Source organism: Clarias gariepinus, chromosome 19 (genome assembly GCF_024256425.1).
Source record: "Clarias gariepinus isolate MV-2021 ecotype Netherlands chromosome 19, CGAR_prim_01v2, whole genome shotgun sequence".
Classification (NCBI taxonomy): Eukaryota; Metazoa; Chordata; class Actinopteri; order Siluriformes; family Clariidae; genus Clarias; species Clarias gariepinus.
Genome location: NC_071118.1, coordinates 25107687 through 25126502, shown reverse-complemented (window position 1 = coordinate 25126502; position 18816 = coordinate 25107687). Strand labels below are relative to the sequence as shown.

The 18816-nt window shown below is 39.5% G+C and overlaps 1 protein-coding gene across 2 annotated transcripts; it reads left to right on the top strand.

The window, feature by feature from the left end:
• Nucleotides 1-668: 668 nt before the first annotated feature.
• ubap2a (ubiquitin associated protein 2a) lies at nucleotides 669-18771 on the top strand. Of its 2 annotated transcripts, none has more exons than XM_053478428.1 (27): nucleotides 669-730; nucleotides 5511-5644; nucleotides 5831-5908; nucleotides 6026-6136; nucleotides 8366-8531; nucleotides 8750-8827; nucleotides 8932-8995; nucleotides 9122-9219; nucleotides 9323-9381; nucleotides 9478-9548; nucleotides 9654-9828; nucleotides 11341-11596; nucleotides 11719-12005; nucleotides 12117-12313; nucleotides 12721-12997; nucleotides 13093-13132; nucleotides 13220-13391; nucleotides 13488-13545; nucleotides 14147-14345; nucleotides 14489-14580; nucleotides 14662-14712; nucleotides 15587-15668; nucleotides 15780-16142; nucleotides 16248-16352; nucleotides 16432-16499; nucleotides 16577-16768; nucleotides 17969-18771. In XM_053478428.1, exons 2-27 carry the CDS (start codon nucleotides 5555-5557, stop codon nucleotides 18062-18064), a joined length of 3525 nt encoding a protein of 1174 aa, XP_053334403.1. In that variant the 5' UTR covers nucleotides 669-730; nucleotides 5511-5554; the 3' UTR covers nucleotides 18065-18771. The 2 variants fall into 2 exon arrangements, with proteins under 2 accessions (XP_053334403.1, XP_053334402.1); XM_053478427.1 differs by having other exon boundaries at nucleotides 12718-12997.
• The last annotated feature ends 45 nt before the right edge of the window (nucleotides 18772-18816 follow it).

The following is an 18816-nucleotide window of genomic DNA, read 5'->3' as shown; positions in this document are numbered from 1 at the left end:
TTGATTTTTTTTATTTTTATTATTGTGTCTGTATTTGTGTATAAAGAGCTGCTTTGCTGTGTGTGCGCGTGCGTGTTTTTTTTTTCCACCAGTGGAGCGAAGTCCCTCCATCAGAGGAGCATAGTAAATCTTAAAGGAGGCGCGTGCCCGTGCGCTCGACGGCTGTATCGTGGGAGCGCGCATAGCGCAGATCAGCAATGCGCATGCACGCCGCACTGTACTGTTATGTATCTGCAGGGCGCATGCGCGTTCAACTTTAATTAGATATCCGTTTGCTACGAGCTATATAAAAGCCCAGCGCTCATATCATATCGGTAGTGCCGTTATGTTTTCATGAACATTTTATGATGTAGGATTTGTAAAAGGTTTAAAAAAAAACTTTTTTAAAACTTTATTTACAGATCTGAAATATTAACCCTAAAGAAAATGTAATACTTTACCTAATGGTGTCCATGATTAACTGATACACGCACACTTTGACTCCTATAATACACTATTATATTTTACTGTGTTTACGGACGCTAAGAATAATGCCGTGTGCGCGTCGTGTAACCTGTACTATTAGTGTATACAAACACAAATAAACAACAACCTAATAAAACCGCACAGTTTTTGTGTAAAAAGTGTACGCGCGCGCTCCCGGCGCTGTTGTTCTGCGGGCGGGCGCGCGCCTGGTGTGTCACGTGACTGTGTCTGCTTCGCTGCTGGGCTGAGGGAAGCGTGTTAGCAGGTAATAATATATTTATTTTTATTTATTTATTTATAGATATAATGAGGGGTTTACGTGTAAATATAGATATATAAACTAATCTTGGGGGTATTTTAAGAACGAAATCTTTGACATTTTACCTTAAAGACGTGGAAATTTGGATGTTTCTGGTATTGTTCAGCGTGTAAAGGAATTGATAATGGGAAATATTTGTGTGTGTAAGTGCTAGCATCGTCTCCGGTGTGTATGTGAGACACAGAAAAGGAGTGTGTGTGTGTGTGTGTGTGGCCATTTTCTGAATAAGTCCTCTCTCTTGAAGGCCTGTAGTGTGCGAGCTAACCCGCTGCCTGGAGTTAACCTCGTTAGCTTGCAGGCTAATAAACCCCAACAATCGAGTCGGAGCAAAAAAAAAAAAAAAAAAAAGGAAATTAGCCTTAGCTCCATCTAGCTAGCGAGTTAGCCACCAGGACACAAAGGACTCCAGCTAGCTTTAGCCTCGTAGCTAGGTGCTGCCTTTGCTAGCGTTGTTTACATTCGGGATTCGCACATTAAACACATTTATAGAGTAAAATAAAGATAGAAAAACATTAAACACCGCCTGGTGTTAGTTCTGCGCCTCGATTTAGGATTGAACTGGGAATAATGTAATAAAGAGTGCCGAGTCTGTGCTTAATAATAATAATAATAATAACAATAATAATAATAATAATAATAATGAATCATAAACTCCAGCCTTTGTTTAGGTTCTGACATCCTTCCTCTTTAATGTTACACAATATGTACTCTGTTTGTATAAATATGACGTGTTTTTTGTTTCTTAAAAAAAAAAATCAGGGTTTACATATAAAATACATCTTGTCTCATAAGTCTGAGTGAATTACCTGACAGATGAGACTTTTCTTTATTGATTTTTTTTCTTCTTTAACTTCATCCAAAAAAGTCAGTCATTTTGTGTAACAGGGTTTATCCTAACTGTATGCTTAAATGCATATGGTTATAAATAAGCTTTCGTTTATGTTAAAATAGGTTTCCAACTTTAGTTAACCTTCTGTAAAAGTGAATATCTATTACTTTTCCCTTCTCTGTTTTCTATATAATATCAGTAACAAAGCTTGTTTATAAACCCAACTCCCACAGATGTACCAGCTGTGATTTAAATCAAAGGTTTCTATTGATGCATTTCATTATAATTAGTGTTGCACTATATGATATATTCTATAATATAGATTTATAGTCAGGAATTTATGAAGTTTGTTAATAATTTAAGTATTTGTATATATTTTTTAAATACTTTTTATTTAATGATTTAATATTAATAAACAACCTCTTGTACCGAGGTCCCCACTCCCCCACTGGCCAGCATTATTTTTGTTTTTCATACTTGGGTACGCTTGTGTATTCACACTCTCCGATACAGTAGGTGGCCGTATGTATCTACTTGGTTTGTGAGCCACTGATAAACACAAAGAGAAGACGAGAACGAGGAGGTTAATCTTCTTGCTATGCATAATCTTATTGATATTTTGTTAAAAAAAATATATCTATATATATTAAGAGCAACACTTTCACATGTCTGATGACGTTTGGTGATTTACTTCTGTTCTCAGGTACATTTGGCTTCCGTAGGTGATTCGATCCATGCCCGAGTACGCTTTTGGTGTTTTTACATCAAGGCCCTTAGATAATTTCTGAGAAAACTTAATTTTGCTCAGCGAGAACACAATTGTTTTGCGCTCTGAAAATGAGTCTGTTTGAAAAGGTGGTCTTGGGCATAGTACGGCGTACCATGGCATGGATCGAATCAGATAGATTGGAAGTTGCGCGCGGCAGTATACTGGTGTTTAGACGTGATGTCATCAGTGCTGTTGGTCTGTGCATAGCACGCGCCAGTCTCATCCTCTGCAGTAGGAAGGCACGCGAGAGTGTTTCTTTTGACATTTTTTTTAGAAATATGAGTGGTATTTGATATGAATCAGTGTAAATGCACAAGTGTTCCCAAGAAAGGAAAAAGGAAAACGATGTGAATGCCGGCCGAGTGAGGATAGGGGTGCAGTTATTTCTAAGCATGGCACAAATCAATTGTACCTAGTGTGAAAATGTGCAGCAGACTCTGGGGTCCGACGTTGGGGTCAAGCATGAAGGCCCTAATGTGAAAATGCTTATGTGATTGTCTGTGCCGTCATTTGGTGTTAGCTTAAGTAAATATGTTAGATTTCAAACATTGCGAGTCATTAAATTGCAATGTTTGTCAAAATAATTGCCATGTGATTTTTTTTTTTTTTTTTCAATCAAATCATGTATTCCTAATTCTAATACATTATTGTTTCAAGCTTATAATAAAAGAGTAACAAACTGTGTTGTTATTTGACCAGAAAAGCAAAAAAAAAATCATACAATGAGTTTATACATACATTTATGTTAGGAGTTTCCGGTGCAAAAGTCTGTATGTTTTTAGACACTGTAAAGTCTTCAGAACAAAGGACTTGTATGTCAAATTAGCTTCAGATAGAATCAGGATAAAGAAAAGAAAACACGAGTTTTAGAGACTAAATGTAGCTTTAAATGGTTGCAAAGCACAACAAGTTCTTCATTGAGTAGTTAAAAATCTGATGCGCTGTGACGGTTTGACTTGATATGCTTTTATCAGAAAATAAATATCTTCCGGATGCTAGCGGTTACTCTGTGCCATTGATGTTTTTTTTTCTTCTTTCGTTCAGTACCTAACGGCGCTCCCTCAAGTCTTTTATTGCTTGTTTATGACACTGTGTTAAATTATGATGTGTATTATCTGACTTACGAGAGTTAAATGCTTCACAGTGGAGTCATTTCCAGTAAGCCTGCATATACAACAGGCTTTTCGCTGGAGAGTCTAGAGTCGAAGAGTGATGTCGGCCAGAAAAAGGACATAATTATATGAAATGATCAGCTTGAGCTTTAGGGCCATTATTAGTACAAATGTGGAAGGTTATAAATCGATAAGCGAAGGCATTGACTGGGATTTATCACATTTTTGGATCCTTGTTCTTATGTGAGGCATTTTTAGCCTATGTTTTAGGGGAAAAGAAATTACACATTAAAACAGGCCATTTATTAAAGATGGATATTAAAGCATTAGACTTTTAACAGTTCGTACAGTTAAGTACAGAAGCAGCGGTAATGCAACTGGCCTGACAGTCTCTGTAAACCATTTTGATTGCTGTTATGAGCATAAAATAAAAATAATCTGACCTTACGTTAAAAAGTACACTCAGGCACACTTATGTTCAGAAATAGGGTTGTGCATCAACACATTATACTCTCTGAGGACAGAAATGTTCTCTGTTAGAGTTATCGTTTATACATCACATCTAGAGTCAATTTTGAAGCAGTGGTTTAAGAAAAGAACTGACAAACCTGTTTATGTGCTCCTATGTCACAGTGCTGTTGTTTTTTTTTAAATTGCAGTTGGTCACAGGTTTATATCAACGCGTTTATTTGTAACATGTAGTACACAGGCTTGTTTAGTGGTTGTTCAGCATAATTTAAGAATAATGTGTTATCATTGATATAACAATTTTTATATCGGTAATGCAAGGAGTCAAAACTTTGTAATGGTAATTTTTTCCATTTTCAGAATGCAAGGGTTTCTTGGTTTTTAATATGACAAGCTGTGTTTATTATTATTATTATTATTATGCACCAAAAATGAGAAGTGCAGTAATAACCATAAAACGATCCTGTTTAACAGTTAAGTGTGATAAAATAAAACATCGGGCTGTTCTTTACTTAATATAAGATTAAGTCACTGTAAAATTGTGTCAAGAAAGGAGCAGAAGTGGCTCAGAGCCAGTTTTTTTCAGGACAATGCACGACCTCATACTGCCCACAACAGCACTTTTACATTACACAAACTTGGCTGGGACTCCTTGCTGCAAGCCATTCCCACATGTTTGGGACATTAAATAAGTTCCTGGTAGGATAGTGTTTTTTGACGTAAAGCAGGCAGTCTAATCATGGCTCCGAAAAAAAAGTTCTATCTTGATGGCACTAGTGAAACGTGGGGATTAGTGTAGCAGGGGAATTATATAGAGAAATAATGGGAGTTTTTACTCTTCGTTATGCTGTACAATCAATCAAAAGTCCTGGTTTGACTTGAACACCCCTGTGACATGCTAATATTAAGAAATGATCAACTTCACAGTCTATATTCTCAAATGTTTTATTTCTCTCTAGTTTTAAAGGTCAGGATTAATAAACAACACATTTTAAGATTTTTTTTATATTTCTTTGTTGGTAACAAATAACTGCACGTTCATTTTTCAATATAGTGCCATTTCCTTTGTTTTTTATAAAAATTTGTGTGTATTATTGTTTTTTTATTTTATTTGATAGAACTTAACTCTTTTTTTTAACGGCAAACTCGACCAACAGCTTACTCTGCCCTTGGTGAGTTGCGGGTCAACAAGTTTTCCGTTTTCTCCTCTTTGCAGGGGAGTTTGTCGAAATCTTTACCCATGGTAATCGCAAATACATTACAGATGTCACGGCTAGAGATTAGACATAAAAAAAAACACAACAGCGGGGTTTTACTGTAACCTTCCTTCCAGATGTGTGCACACACGCAGGGAGTGGCTGTATGATTCAAGATTCAAGATTTAAAATTGTATTTGTCACATACATGGTTGTACAAAGTACAGCAGTAGTGAAATACAACTGCAACAACTCCAGACTGTGCAGATAAAAAAATGGGAGAAAAAAAGAAAAAAAAAATGTTATTAAAATCGTACAGTACATATAACCTCTGTGTTTTTGTTTTTTGCAGATTTTTTTCTATTTTGTACATACATTCTTTTGTATATACTGTATATGATGACCTCGCTGGGCGGCGACCGGGGCACTCGGGAGAAAGTGCTGCCCACGTCCACACAGACCACACAGCCACAGAAACAGCTTCAGGTACACACCAAGCACTCATGTTGATACATAAACACGAACACACACACATATACACATTGTGGAATTCGTCCTTGTTTTCAGTGTTACAGGAGAGACCTGCATTCATCATGTTTATCAGACTAGGCTTAATTATTAATAAGTTGTTTTTCTTCTTCATGTTGTGTTTTTTTTACTTCCCGATTTCAGGCTACAGCCGAACAGATCCGACTTGCCCAGATGATTTACGATAAGAACGATGCTGACTTTGAAGACAAAGTCAACCAGGTGAGATCAAGGTTGATCTTTAAACCTCAGGATCAGAAAGCTTTATAAATGTATGCAAAGATGGTATTTTAAATATTGCGGTTGTATACTTAAGTGTGTGTGTGTGCATGTGTCAAGCTCATGGAGGTGACGGGAAAGAACCAGGATGAGTGCATGGTCGCCCTTCATGACTGTAATGAGGACGTCAACAGAGCCATCAACTTCCTGTTGGAGGGGACCTCTGATACGGTAAAAACACACACGCACACACACTAATTTTAAACATTATTTTAGAGGATCGAGTTATAACATTGGAAAAATTGTTGTACACACCTGTATGCAGTTCCTCAAAGTTGGAAGCATACAATTGTATAGTTTGTCTTTGTATGCTGTAGAATTAAGTTTTCTCTTCCCTGGATCTAAAAATCCCAAACCTGTTCCAGCACGACGGATCTGTTCGAACAACGTGAGCTTTGTGAAGAAATGGTGTGTTAAGGTTAGAGTGGAAGAACTCGCATGATCCGTGATGTCACTGAACACTGAACTTTCTTTGGGCCAACTTGCTCAACATCATCGCCTGACCTTACTAATACTCTTGCAGCTGAAAAAACACACATTGATGCGGTTACGAGCCAAAATCTAATGCAAAGCCTTTCCAGAAGAGTAGTGGAGGTTTTTAAAACAGTTAAAATATGTATGGGGGGGAGGGCTAAATTTGAAAAGGTGTTTTCAATAAAAATATGAGTATGATGGTAAGGACTACTTACTTTTAGTTATATAGTGTATAAATTAGATAAATTAAGAAAACATTCATAATCATTCATAAATAATTCTTTCTTATAAAATACCTAGAACAACCCAGGCTCAGAAGTTCAAACTGACATTTGTTTTTGGATTGATTTTACTGAAACAAACACTTGGTGAACTGTCGAGTAGACCAGTGCTTTTAAATAACACTTTTCTTCCCTTTTTTTAATTATTTTTTTAAATAAACTAGGTAGTTTGTCTCTGGTGCTAGTGTTGGTTCAGAGCCGGTTCAGTAGCGAACCTCCTAAAAACTGTCTTTGGGCTAAAGAGTCATGTCATTAGGTCACTGTGTACGTCTCTACTTTCTCAGTAATGATAGCGGCAAGCACAACAACAACAATGGCAACCTCCAGCTGAGAATCATATCACGCCAGGCCAAAGGTGACAGCATGACCTGGCTTTGCAAGTCTACTTGAGGATCAAACCATCATAACTAGAAAGCATTTGAGCTACTCATTGCATTTTGAGTTTTTTTTTTATTTTTTAAAGAAGACGGTCACAAACTTTTAGTTGGTTGTGATAATTCCGCGCCCAGTGGCTGATATGGTGGGATAGTGGTTAGCACTGTCGCCTTGCATCTGGGTTCGATTCCAGCGTCCAGTCTGTGTACATGGAGTTTGCACGTTCTTTTCGTGCTTGGTGGGTTTCCTCCGGTTTCCTCCACCACCCAAAGACATGCAGATTAGGCTAGTTTTTTGCCCATAGTGTGTGAATGCTTTTGTAAATGTTGACCGAAGGTCTTACCACGGTCGTACAAAATGGAAATAAATACAAATGGTCATCATTGCCCTCTACGGTCCCTAGTTGGACTACAGAGGTTCCTGGATGGAAGTGGTATTCTTGTCTGAACTTGCCCTGGAAATGCCTTGGTGGTAAAGGGTTACCAGTGAATTGTCCTGAACTAACCGGGACTTTTAGATGACTGATTTCTGGATAGTCTCTAAAATAGAAATTGGGTAGTTTCCGTGAGCCAACCTGTGGGCAATCCTGGGTCATAAAAAAAGGCTTGCACCATTGTCTCAAAACATACTGCTCAATGTCCTTCACAAGTACAGAGCACTCACATGCTTCTGATTTCTGGGTAGTGACTGTGCGACCTAGTCGGATTATAGGCAAAGGTTTTAATAAACGAACAACACTTAGATGTTTCCTAGGGTTTTTAGTCCATTTGCACGTGTCTGAGCCAAGTGGTCTTCGTCCAAATGAACTCTAGTGCAGTCTGCTTGCAGTGAGTAATCGATTCTGATTCGACCTAAATCGACTCTGAACCACTCCGAATGCAAAAAAACATGCCACGTCTTTTTGCTTGCTTATTTGTAGACGCAAGCTTCTAAACTAAGTTGCGAGACAAGAACTGAGCTGAAGGACACACAGGATGTAGCATTGCAGAAATGTGAAGTATTCTGGATATTTAGACCAGTGAACAAAAAGTGAAAAAAAAAAAAAAAAACCCTCTGTATGTTGCACAGGTTTTAATCAGAGGCTTGCTACCTGTTTTACGTTGGAAGTAAATGTTATTTGGAATGTAGCATTTAAATTGAATTTAATGTTAGTTGGTAGAACTTTTTGGCATATCTTACCATAAGTAATTCCATAAGAGTTAATTAATCATTACGTATGTTTGTCTTTTTATGAGGAATCTGTTAAAAGTTATCTCTGCACTCATGTTAGACCTCTTGGGAGACGGTGGGCAAGAAGAAAAGTGTGGGAAAGGATGGCATTTCCTCAGAGAGCAAGGAGAACAAGGAGAACCGGGAGAAGAAAGGAGAGAAAGAAAGCAGCAAAGCTCGCGGAGGAGCAAACCGGAGAGGAAAGGGGGCCAGTCGTAATCGGCCTGGTAAGGGAAGCTGCGGCTTTTAGAAATGAGATCGCTGAGATCTCCCCGATGATCTTTTGACGCAATGTCTTTTTCCGGTGAAGTCAAACGCACAAGCCTTTGTTCGTTTAATCAAAATTCTTGGTTTCGGTCCTACATTTTGATTTTGCATGTGTATAATTTTCATATCAAGACACTAAGTTTGTCTCTTTCTGCATGTGTAAATTCGTGGTCGTCAGTGAGGGTTGAGGAGAATGGAGTGGACTCTGCACCGGTAGAGAAAGGATCCGACCGTGGCCGCAGGGGAAAAGGACGAGGTACACGAATGCAAACCTAGACTGACACACACACACACACAGATACACACGCTAACACTTTTTAGTGTCTTAGGTAGCCTGTTATCGTTTACATGTGTGTGCAGTGTCTGGAGGCAGGGGGAGAGGCCGTGCCCCAGGGGCCAGCAGGTTCACAGCACAGGGAATGGGGTCAGTGTGATAAAACGTGCACACATCATCTGCTGGGTTTTCACGCCTTTGTGGTGGTTTACTCACCTTTTAAGGTTTTCTTGATGTCACACTCATTCATTTATTTATGTTAAATTTTTTTTGTAGGACCTTTAACCCAGCGGACTACACTATGGATAGTGGCACGAACAACTCGCATGCCGATGTCTGGGAATCCGGGACCAACGACGCCACAGATGGTACAGGTAAAAGAGAGGGGCAATTACACACACACACACACACACACTTTTACTTTAGTAACCGGGGAACTATTTCAACCTCATCTGCTTTTTCCTCATGGCTCTACAGTGGCATGGCGCAACACTCTGGAAGACTGGGCAGCTGAAGACTGGACCGAGGACGTGAGTGTAAGTCAAGCCGTCTGTTACCATAGCTATTTCAGCTTTTTTTTTTTTTTTTAGATGTTAAGAAATTGACAACTGATTAGGTTTTGTCCTTTTCAGCTGTCCGAGACCAAAGTGTTCACCCCGTCGTGTGCACCTCCAGCTGAGAATCATATCACGCCAGGCCAAAGGTGACAAATCAACACATACAATCTTTTTGTTATAACCAGCCCATGCTCCTTATTAATGATGGCGGCAGCTGAACAGTTTGTGTTTGTGTGCATGGTCTTATGCAGCTTGGACCTGGCGTCTCTGCTGCAGAAGCCTGCCGGAAGGGAGGAGTTGGAGAACCTGAAGCCAGCCTCGTCCCAAGGGCTCGGCCACAGCCTCGTCTTCACCAACTCTCACCACCAGCCCACACGCAACGGGGGCACCAGCACTGGCACCACCAGCTATGCACATGCCACCCTGGTAAGTGAGGCGCTGGAAACGAGATGGAGGGTGTTTTAATTAAGTGCGACAGACACGAATTTTAATAAATAAATAAATATATTTTTAAAAGGTTTCATCTAACTTGTAGCACATTAAACATATAAACTATGCTTTAGAATAAAAATTCAATTCTATTACTCTGTGACACAATAATAGTTTTAAACACTTTCAAACACTGGAGCAATTTCAGCGATCCTGAAACAGCAATATTTGTGATGTACAATACTGTGCAAAAGTCTTAGGCACCATATTGTGTGCGTTACTGATTTTGTTATATATTTTTATCATGTCTGCATAATTATGTATAGGATCATTCAGTATTTTCATATATAACTTAAAAATTAATGAATAAATAACATTACAAGAGAATATATGCATGGCTAAAAAGAAAAAAAAATAGTACAAGACAGACCAGTTTTTAGATGGAAACAAAAAAGAAAAACCCAATGTACTTTCCTGGGATTTACATAAAGATACAAACTATTGTGCTTATATGTATTGGAGCCATAAAATGTCTATTAATAAAAAATCAAATGAGTGACAGTATTAAATATTTTATTAAAACTCATACTCTGAGTATACTCCATGGCCTTCTGGAAGTACATAGACATCAATCAGTCTTTAAAACAAAAAAAAAAACATTGTGTATAGCCTAATCTGTAAGCCTAATTAAAATACAGAATGATCTATAATGATAAAGTTACCAGAAGAACTTATATTCTTCAGCAAGCTCAGTAAAACCTAACAACTGTTTTACTTATGGTACTGTGCAAAAGTCTTGGGCACATACAAAAATATGGCATAAGAAAAATATGCTTTTGAAAATATTTCTGCATAAAAGAAACTTCAATATTTGGAGTGAAAACTCATTGCAGGAGTTTTAGACACAGATTTGTGCAGTTTTATAAGAAAACAGTTGTTGGGTTTTACTGAGCTTGCTGGATATTAGTTCATCTGGCAACTTTGTCACACTCGCTCCTTCGTATTTTTATGCAAATCCCAGGAGAGTACATTAGTTTTCAGATGGAAACAAAAAACCTAGTCTCTCTTGTACTATATATTTTTTCTTTATATCCATGCATATATTTTCCTGTAATGTTATTTATTTATTATTTTTTAAGTTATATATAGAAATACTGAATGATTTTGTACATAATTATGACATGATAAACATATATTAAAAAAAATTGGTACAGCATATAATATGGTGCCTAAGACGTTTGCACAGTACTGTATGATTAAATGTCCTTATGAAATGCATGAAATGTCTTTAAACTTTAAATATAAGTGAGTTAATACATTTTCTTCATGGCTACTTGGGAAGAGTTAACATCACTGTTCATATGTAAGATATAGATCTGGTAGATGCATAAACATGATAATTTTTTTTTACTATTTGGCATATGCAGCAAAATTTTATTGTAATTATAATTAGTAGTGTTGCTGCAAACAAAGTCTCTTAAGATGTCTCTGTCTTGTTTGTGTCTACAGTCCTCAGTTCTAGGCTCTGGATTTGGGGAGCTCGGGGGCCCTAAGCTGGGACAAACTGCTGGACAACAGATACTGGAGCAACTGAAGGGACCAGGTCTTGGGCAGCTTACCTCCTCCCAGCCTCCTAGCTCGGGGGACAACAATTGTGCCCCTGTAGGGGGGCTGGGGAGTACAGGGATGTCTGTCCCCACTTCATCCTGGGACATCAAACCTCCTGGAACACAGAGCTCTGCCTCACTGCCCTCCCAGTTCAGTCGTAAGTTCCATAGAACTTAATAGTTAGAATTATTATTCACGCCTGCGTCCATGTTCAACCTTCAGCCAGTAAACAAGGGCGATTAGGGACTTTATTATAATTCTGTCCTGTGTGCCTTTTAGGGGAGTTTAAGATGCAACCAGAGCCTTCATTGGTGCTAAGCCAGCTGAGCCAGCGGCAGCAGAGCTCTCTGAGCAATGCAGGATCTCTACCGCTAGCCAGGCAGACAAGTCCTCCGCCGCAGAACGGCTCGTCGGCCACCCAGGCTCCACTGGAGGCCTTCTCCAAAGCACCAGAGCCTTCTCAAACCCACGTGGCGCCGCTGCCGCAGGCTCCAGACTCGCAGGTCAGCAGCACGCAGCATCGGCAGATTAAGACGCAGAAACGAAGGATAGCTCCCACGTCTAAGGTGAGCGTTTTGTTACTCCTTTTATACTCCTATCAACAGGATCTGACAAAAAAGTTGTTCAGTAGTTAGAAAAATATTGAAACATATGGAAAATACTCCATGTATGCGTAGATTCCATCCACTGCGGTGGAGATGCCCGGTTCAGCAGATGTGTCAGGGCTCAATGTGCAATTTGGCGCGCTGGATTTTGGCTCGGAGTCGGCATTGCCAGACTTCAGCCAGCCTGAGAACTGCAGCAGCGAAGCTACGCGCGAAGCCCCCGTGCCCGTTCCTCAGACTCAAAGCAGCCTCTACTCCAAACCTATCAGGTCCGTAAGAGAAATTCAGTTTTTTATTTTAACTAAAACATCGGGTTTTGAGTTTCTGAACTGTTGTTTCAACCTTTTGTAAAAAAAAAAAAAACTCATTCTTATTGCAGAATAGATTTATTTCTTTAATATAACCCAATTATTTCAATAAACATGATCCAGATGTTTAAATTTTAGGCACATTAGCCAGATGTGTGCTATTTTACTGATATTTGATTTTTCATTAATGGACATTTTATGGGTCCAATAAATGAGTTACAGTGTTAAATGTCTTTTATTAGAACTCTGAATGCACTCCATGGCCCTCTGGAAGTACACAGAGTCTTAAAAAAAAACATTGTGTATATCCTAATCTGTAAGCCTAATTAAAATACCAAATGATCCATATTCCTCGTTCATCCCAGCAGTGAATCCCTGGCCAGTCCGGTCCCATTGCTGCTGCCTCTGGCCTCCTCTGACAGCATCTACCCACCTCCCTCCGTGCCTCTTCCCAGTCTCGCCTCCTCCCTTACCACCCCCAGCGCTGCCTCAGTGCCAACCTCTACCTCCTCATCTTCCTCCTGCTCGTCCTCTTCTTCATCTTCGTCGGTTGCGTCTTCAGCCGGGAACAGCTTTGACTGTGGAGTGGCTCCTCACTCACGACTGACCTTCTCCCAGAGCAAGGAGTCCTCTGGACCTGTGACAGTAAGTGCCGGGTTCGCTGTTAGCTGTGCAGTGTGTAAAGCCACCGTGTATGACTTAAAAGCTGACCAAGTGTTGTTTGGTTTCTCCTTGAACAGAATGGTTTTAATGGTGTAAGAACCTCCGCTGCTCTAGACTGTAAGTGGACGTTTTTTCTTTGATCTGTATTTCGCTTAAGTTCTGAATCGCGCGTAACAAACATTTCTACTTCTTGTCTGCTCTTAGCCACATCGAGTTCCTCCACTCCAAAGCCAGACTCTCCGTCTTTAGGCAGTAGCACCAGTGTTGCACCTTCCGCTCCGTTGTCCCTGTTGCCCCCTTCAGTTACCCCCCATAGCTCAACTCTATCCAGCCTGGCACCTGAACTGCCCTCTGCAACCCTCCCATCTCTCAACAGGTGAACTTGTTTATCTCTCTCGCTTTGTATCAAAATAAAACACACAAGAATAGCACAGTGTTTCTCTAAACCCACCCCTTTCGTTCGTCCTTGTAGCCATGTGAGCAGTGGCCATTCCTCCGTTTCAGCCCTCGGCACCAGCTCCTCACTAACGGTAAGTGTGACGACGGTACAACATTCACACACACGCATCCTGCAGCGACACATTGTTTTTGCATCTTGTTTAAAATAAAAAATTAAAATAAAAAAAAACACAATGAAGGTGCTATAATAGAAAAATGATCAGACAAATGTTCACATCATTGTGTTTTGTTAAATATTTTTTATATTTTCAGGAGCAGGACTCGGATTTGTTTTTATTTTACAAACAAAGATAAAATTATGTAAAGTTATAAGATAATATACACCTTTATTCGTCTCACAGTGTGGAAATTTCTGTGGTAACTGTAAAGTTTATAAAAACATATATATAATTTAAGTACAGTGTATAAATTCAGAAGAAAAAAAAACATACAATAGCTACACTTTTAATCAAATTGCACAGTTTAAAAAAGTGTTATTGAACAGTTGCTATTGCACAAAAAAACTTCAGATATTGTAACTATATTGTGAGATATTGTATCTATATTTAAGATATTGTAACTATTGTAAAATATGTGTCCATTTAAACTGTTGTTAGAACATTTTCTTTTATTTCTTTTTTTTTGGTTGCTCACTTATTTTAACATCCCCGTGCATGTTGTCCGTACCCGCAGTACACTAACGTGGACGGCGTGAGTTCTCTGCCTGCCTCATCAGCGGTGTTCTCCTCCACATCAGTCTCGGCTCTTTCCAATAACAGCGTGAGCAGTGCAGGAAGCAGCAGCCTGCACTCAGCGGCTCTGGGGCTTAGTGGGAACGGAACCACCGCGCCCTCAGCCATCAGGACCGCGCCCCTGCTTTCTTCTTCTACTGGTCAGATTTCACATGCATTAGTAGAGCTTTATCTGAAAGACAGAGACAACGGTGCTAGCCGCATAAGTTGTCAAGCTGAGGTTTTTTTTTCTTCCCCCACTATATGTCTTTGCTCTAATGTTTTTTTTTCTGTTGCATTACAGGAAAAGCCCCCCCCAACTTGTCTCAGGGGGTTCCTCCGCTGCTACCCAACCAGTATATCATGGGGCCTGGAGGCCTGCTTCCTGCATACCCGGTAACAAAAAGTGACTTTTATTTGTGTGTGTGTGTGTAAAGGTAATGTTGAAAAGCAACGAGCTTGGTTTGTGTCCTACAGCAAATCTACGGATATGAAGACCTCCACATGCTGCAGTCCAGGCTACCACTGGTGAGTCTTTACACACCTTGTTTATGCATTTTGATGAGCCTAAAAACCTAATTATTGATTATGAAAAAAAAAAACATAATCATGTGGACGTCACAGATTTACGCTACTGACAGGACTTCCTTTTTCGTGAAACATTTTTTTAATTTTTTCTGATGGATTTAAGAAGTCTAAGTTAGTAATTTACTGTTTCCGATTTAATATTTTATTTATCCATCGTACTGCTTAGTTATTTTGTGCCTGGTGTTGCTTCTCCTCCCTGTGATCCAATAAAGTCAACTTTTTTTCTAGATGGTACAAATCCCAATTCCCTTTCAATCCACTTGGTTTGTGCACTACACATGAAACTGAATAATAGACCTGAGCCTTGTTGCCCGCACAAATGAAATAAAAGCCACCTGAGATTCAGCCCCAGGGTTTGCCCCCTCCCCCCAATTTTTTTTTTTATGGTTTTCCAATAATGATTAATGTATTGGCGCATTTGGCTGTGTATGGCACTGTGATAAACAAAGTTGTTATTGTTTCTTTCTGATGGTGTGTATAAATTAATATCAGTCAAATGTTTAAACGTCTAGTTAAAACAGCTGCATTTATATTACTTAGAACGGTGCATTTACATTTATTTATAAGAGTGAGTAGTACAGGTTGAAAATATCATTCTAGCTTCTTGTGCTTATAAACACATGTAGAGAAAGTCACTTACTACACACACTTGGTTGGAGCATAAAGGTCTTGCAAATATCCAATACGTATCAGTTACTATTATGTATCAGATGAGTTTTTTTTTTTTTTTTTTTTTAACTCCTTTTTTTTCCTTCTGTGAGGATTCTGTGTTGAGTTTAATCATCCCACTATAATCATACTTTACATCCTGCAGGATTACTATGGTATCACATTCCCAGGACCCACTGCGACCCTGTCCAGCAGAGATGGGAGCCTAGCCAATAACCCTTACTCAGGTACCCTCAGTGTTTAACATTCATACAAAATATTTTTGCTAAACTTTTTTCTTTCTTCTTCTACTGAGTAAAACCAGTGTCTTACACATCCTCACTCATTCTCCCATAAAGGTGAAGTGACTAAGTTCGGCAGGGGCGACTCCACCTCACCGGCGCCCCCTACTACCCTGTCAGCAGCTCACGCTCCCCAGACAGCTCAGCCCCCACAGGCGCAAAGCCAAGGCCAGAGCCAGCTTCAGCCGCAGGCCCACCACAGCACCCAGCAGGCCTTATTTAGCCCAGCCCTGCCCCCGGGTTACAGCTACACGGGCTTGCCCTACTACCCAGGTGTGCCTGGCATGCCCAGCGCCTTCCAGTACGGCCCCACTATGTTCGTACCTCCTGCTTCTACTAAGCAGCATGGCATGGGTCTGAGCAACCCCTCCACACCATTCCAGCAGCCTAGTGGTTACAGCCAGCACACCTTTAGCTCAGGTGAGCCACAAACATGGATGATTGAAATTGGTCGTGTTTTTTTTTTTTTTTTGTAGGCTTTGAAATAAATGTACCTTTTAATGTGTTTATTTAATTCCTCTTCAGGGTATGATGACCTGACACAAGGCCCAACGGGAGCAGAATACAGTAAAGGGTACAGCAACAGCTCTCAGACACAAGCCAAATCTGCTGCTTCTGGCCCAGGAAAAGGTACAAATGTGATTTTTGAGTTTTACCTCTCAAAAATTTTTATAATTTAATATTAATACTCTACGCCGTACCTCCGTAGGTGTCTCTGTGACCTCCAGTAACTCTGGCGTACCCGATATCAGCGGAACTGTTTACAACAAGACTCAGGTAGTGACCCCACCTCCTGTTAAATGTTTGGTGTTTACCTCAGAATTTGTGTCCTAATTTTCTTTGTCCGGGTTCAGTCCTTTGATAAACAGGGTTTCCATGCCGGCACACCACCTCCCTTCAACCTGCCCTCGGCTCTAGGAGGTACAGGACCTCTGAACCCTGGCGGTGCCCCTGGTTATGCTACAGGTCCATTCCTGCATATCCTGCCTGCTCACCAGCAGCCCCATTCCCAGCTGCTGCACCACCACCTCACCCAGGACGGACAGGTCGGTCACACACAGAGCCCAAATGCCTGAGCTGGATAATTATTGGGTCAACAGCATGCATTTGGACGCATGTGGAAGGCACTACTTTAGGCTGAGATGAAGTGAAGGCAAAATTCCACTGCAGGTCTGAAATATACTGGCAGTGGTATACTTGCAGCCCAACCAGTAGTTATGGTGGCCAAGAAGTGCAGAACAAAACCAAAAACAAAATAAATCCAATAACAAAATCGGAAAAAAAAAAGAAAAATTAAAAGCAAATTTCTAATTCAAAAACAAAGCAACAAAACGGAAAAACAATATTAATTCAAAAATAAATTAACAAAATTTAAAACAAAATAAAACTGAAAAACTAAATAAATTTAAAAATGAAAAAAAAAAAAAACCTGAAAACTAAATAAAACTGAAAAACTAAATAATTTCAAAAACAAATTAACAAAACCGAAAACAAATTGACAAAACCGAAAAACTAAATAAAATCGGAAACAAAATCCCAAATCAGAAAAAAAACATAATTCAGACAAACCCAAAAGGGTAGTTATAGTTCAAATGAAAGTCTGCCACTCAAGATCAGTGGTAAGAATTTTGTCACAAACTACACCTACCTTTTCCGGTTTGTGGATTCTTACCGCTGATTAGACAAGGTGTCTGACACTCATGGACATTAAAAAGCTGTAAGTCTGCAGTACTTCTTGTATATCTTGATAAATATCTTGTCCAGTCAGTGATAAGAATTTCATTTGAAAACTATTCCTACCTTTTCCGGTTTGTCTGAATTGTTGTGTTTCCGGTTTTATTTATATTTTTTTCAGTTTTACTTTGTTTTGCACGTCTCGTCCACCGTAGGGTATTTTCCATGTGTGGGGAAACACTGCACTTGCACCACTTTCAGCAGGTAGCCAAAGTTTTTAATGAACTATTATAAAATAAATCCTGATCTCAGAGATTAATTCGCTCCAACTCCTCTAAATCCGAGACCATGTAATTGACTTTGGTTTACATAGCTAATGCTAATTTCTAAAGGGATTTACAGTGTTTGGGAAAGTCGTGTCCCGTACATGACCGCTCAGCTTTTTCTGTTAAAACACTAAAAGGTAAACATCATTTTACTGTGTAAGCTGAAGCTCTTGATTAATAGAAGGCAAAAGACAAAAAATGTTTAGATACAAAATCGTGTGTGTGTGTTCGTGTGTGTTCCTGCAGGGTGGGCCGAATCAGAGGAACCAGAGCAGCAGCATGCAGCAGAAGACCCAGGTCAACAAATCCAGCTACGGCAGCTCCCCCTACTGGGGTAATTAAATAGTGCGAGAGCCCTTTGGCCATCTCATGCACACCAGGTTACTGGCCCATTCTGATCAGAGCAGAGGAAGTCTGCACAGCGGCAAGCTAAACACACACGTATTACATACATACACACTCATGCACACACACTACCATCTCCCATCCCTCTAGTCTCATCCACCCCTTTTCAAAGTTTTGGCTGTTGTATGTAAAATATATTTATGTATGTATTTATACAGTATATATGTATTGGTAGAATATGAAATGTGGTTTACTGCATTTTTTTTTTCGCTTTGAAGGACCGTTTTTCTGTTCATTTCAAAAGAGGATAATTATGATACAAGGATGAGAACTAAGTACTAAATGGAAGGTGCACATTACTTGAACATGACCCAACTTCATGACAATGTGGGAGATTTTTTTTTTGTATACATACATGAACTTAACAATGGTGTACATTATTGCTAAGCATCATTTGATGGTGAAGCCTTTTTTTAAACTCTTTTTGTATTGTACCCATGCACCTCATTGACCTGTGAAGTTTTATTTTTTTTAATCGAGGGGGCTTTTCAGTTCAGTGCTCAACTTTATTTTCTATGTCCCCTTCAGTTGTGAATCCCCTTTTTTTTATCCCGTTATTTGGCTTAAACAGTTTTAAACCCAAGCATCATTTTAACATTGATTTTTACCCTTGTCGTCTAAAAATAAAATATCTGACCAGGTTTTTTTTCCGTCTCTTGTGAATGGCTATGTCAAGACACTTTCCATTT